Consider the following 2,894-nt stretch of genomic DNA (forward strand, 5'->3'; position numbering starts at 1 on the left):
AAAAAAAGTAACTAACAAAATCGCACCTGCGTTCCTCCAGGCTGCGAGGCTTTGGGGTGCTCCCCTCCCCACCCAGTGTTTATAGCTGTTTTGTTACCTGAGCACAGAACTGGAATCCCAGGAACCACTGTGCAGTGCTGGGAACCAAACCCAGGTCCTCTTAACCATAGAGCCGTGTGTCTACTAATTTTTGCTGTTTGTTTCTTTGTTTTGGGGGTGGGGTCTTACTATATAGTCCTGGCTATCTCTGAAACTCACTTTGTAGAGCAGGCTGGACTCAAACTCACAGAGATCTTCCTGAGTGCTGGAATTAAAGGCATGCACCACCACCCCTGGGCTGGTTTCCTTATCTGGAGATGGTTGTGATGGTGGTGGGGCTTCCCTAGACCCACCTGCTTGTTCTGGCCCAGGGTTCTCTGGGTGTTTGAGGGATCTTCCCCAAGGGCTTAGAGGGCAAATGTTTGTTGAGTGACTAAGTGAGCCATTCCTTTCTCAGCACTGGCCATTTATACCCTGCTGCTCTTCGAGATCGAGGCGGGGGCAGCAGCCGCATCTATCCTGGGATCAGGCGCCCTGGTCCTGGTGGCAGTAATGACTCACACCCTACTCCGGGCTCTTCGGGCCACTCGCCGAGCTCTCCACGAGCTGTCCCCACCAGTGTTTGAAGATGAGCCAGCCCGGCCTTCAGAAGACTCCAAAACTGGCTGCAGGGCTCAGCCTCAGCAGGGTACCCATGACCAGACCCTCTATGCCCTGTCCTGGGAACCTGGGGACCCCCCTGGGCCCATGACCACTGGTATCACATCCAGAGTCTTGGGGAGAGCCAGGGAAGGCAGTCTGCCTGCTTCTCCCCAACCCCAGACACAATTGGATGGAGTCGCTCGTGAGATGCATAGCATGCTGGGCCACAGGCCACTGGACACAGGAAAGGACACCACACTGGTGTGAACTGGGAATCAGGGACAAGAAGACAAGACGATGAGATCACAGAGATAGGTCAGCTCAGCTCTTGCAGCCACGGGCCTTCTTCCCTCTGAGTTTATGGAATCCTTGGCTTATGTCAAAGTTGCCTCCTGATGCAAAACAGCTGCCCATGCTCCAGCTTTCCCCTCCTTGCTAAGAGGGGTAACAAAGGCCAGGGGTGAACAGGTATTCTGAAGGCCTGGAGACCTGGGGCCTTCTGCTTGCATCTCACTGGGCAGACGTTGACAAACAACCAGACCTTGGTCCAGGGGAGTCTGAGGATGTAAACAAAAGAGGTTCTTTTATAGATGGGAGGGAGGGTGGGCTTGGGCTCGGACTCTCAGTGACTCTCTTTCCATTCAACAGATGAGGAGCCGGAGGCGTTAGTAGGGGCTGTGACTCACCAAGGTCCTCATTCCTGAGCTTCAGGGCCTGGAATGGCTCCCAGGTCTTGGGAGCCCACTCCCATGTTCCTGGAAGAAGGTTCGAGTCTTAGACCTCCACTTCCCGACACTCCCTGGGGAGTTGTGGATGTTTGAAATTCGCATGTGTGGAGCTCAGAGCAGCCCAAGGCCAGGAGCATTCAGGGATGGCTGGAGTCTCACCATGAGCCCAAGACTGAGTGGGTCTCGCTGCTGCGCCCCGGTTTCCTTATCTGTGACAGAGACGGGAGAAGCTGCACACAGCACCCTCTGTACATGTTAACCATGTGTCTTAGTTGTATTGTTGCTCTGCCTCTTTAACAAAGGCCACTTAAGAAAGAAGAGGCTTCTGCTCCGAGCTCCATGCCTAACCCTACTCCTGGCTCACTTGCGTTCTGTGACAAAGTACCTTGATACAATCCGCGTGGGAGCAAGGGCTTGTCCTGGTGACAGTCAGAAGCAGAGAGAGAGGAATGCTGCCTCGGGTCGCTCAGGCCTTGGGCTGCTCCCACACTTAGGATGGGCTGACCCGTCTCAGCTAACCATGCCCAGAGGCCGGTCTCCAAGGTGATTCTGGATCTGTTGTTGGCACTTGTGTGGAAGCAGGTGACTGCCTCCTAAGGGAACCGCTGAGGCCCACTCAGCCCAGAGGGCTCCACCCCTTTCCAGAATGTACAGCGCCAGGAATAAACTCAGCTGGCAGCTTGCTTTGTTTTGTTGCCTTTGGTTTTTAAGACAGGGTTTTATGTAGCCCAGGCTGTCCTGGAACACTCAGCGTAGCCAACAATGGCCTTAACTCCTGCTGCTGCCTCCCCTTCCAAGCCTCAGGACCCCATGAATCGCTGCACCCTAGGCCCTCACTGGCTTCTCCCTCCTCTGGTCTGCTCTTCTCTTCTCAAACTTAGAATATTCTCCAAGGCTCTGATGGGAGAGTCTGCTGAAGGCTGAAGCTGAGACCTGCCCTCCCCGTAGGCACCGCCCTCCCGGTGGGCACTGCCCTGAAAGCAGAACTGGGAGCCATGATGACTTGGCTCAGTCTCAGCCACGCAGGACTGTCCAGGCAGGCCTGCTGGGAGACACCTGATCTGGGTGTGCCAGGATGTGCTTCCCTCCTCCAACAGTCACCACTGGGACTTGGCTTTTAGACTTGAGTTTCTGTCTGTCCTTCTTTCAATTCTCTCTCTCTCTCTCTCTCTCTCTCTCTCTCTCTCTCTCTCTCTCTCTCTCTCTCTCCCTCTCCCTCCCGATTTCCCTCCGTTTTTGTCGTTGTTTCTTTGCTTGTTTGTTTTTGGACAAGGTCTTATGTAGCTTAGGCTTCCTCTGAGTGTGTGTACGCCACTACACCTGGCCACTACCCCTGGCCACTACACCTGGCTAAGTCATCCCCAGTCACTTTCTACACAGGCTCACCTCACAGTGTCATGTGGCTGAGGCAGGGGGATTGCTGCAAGTTCTAGCCCAACCTGGGCTACCTAGTGAGCCCTGACTTTAAAAATGGAACAAACTCGT

General features: G+C 54.5%; 1 protein-coding gene across 2 annotated transcripts in view; it reads left to right on the forward strand.

Moving 5' to 3' along the window:
- The window catches only part of Tmem221 (transmembrane protein 221), a 10,242-nt gene extending 7,666 nt beyond the window's left edge, over window positions 1-2,576 (forward strand). The window contains exons 4-5 of one of the 2 annotated variants that reach the window (XM_013354953.2): window positions 497-727; window positions 1,330-2,576. In XM_013354953.2, coding sequence (XP_013210407.1) covers window positions 497-727; window positions 1,330-1,385 — 287 coding nt within the window. In that variant the 3' untranslated portion in view covers window positions 1,386-2,576. The other variant, XM_005370606.2, reaches the window with a different exon arrangement.
- The last annotated feature ends 318 nt before the right edge of the window (window positions 2,577-2,894 follow it).

The sequence above is a fragment of the Microtus ochrogaster genome, unplaced genomic scaffold (genome assembly GCF_000317375.1).
Source record: "Microtus ochrogaster isolate Prairie Vole_2 unplaced genomic scaffold, MicOch1.0 UNK81, whole genome shotgun sequence".
Classification (NCBI taxonomy): Eukaryota; Metazoa; Chordata; class Mammalia; order Rodentia; family Cricetidae; genus Microtus; species Microtus ochrogaster.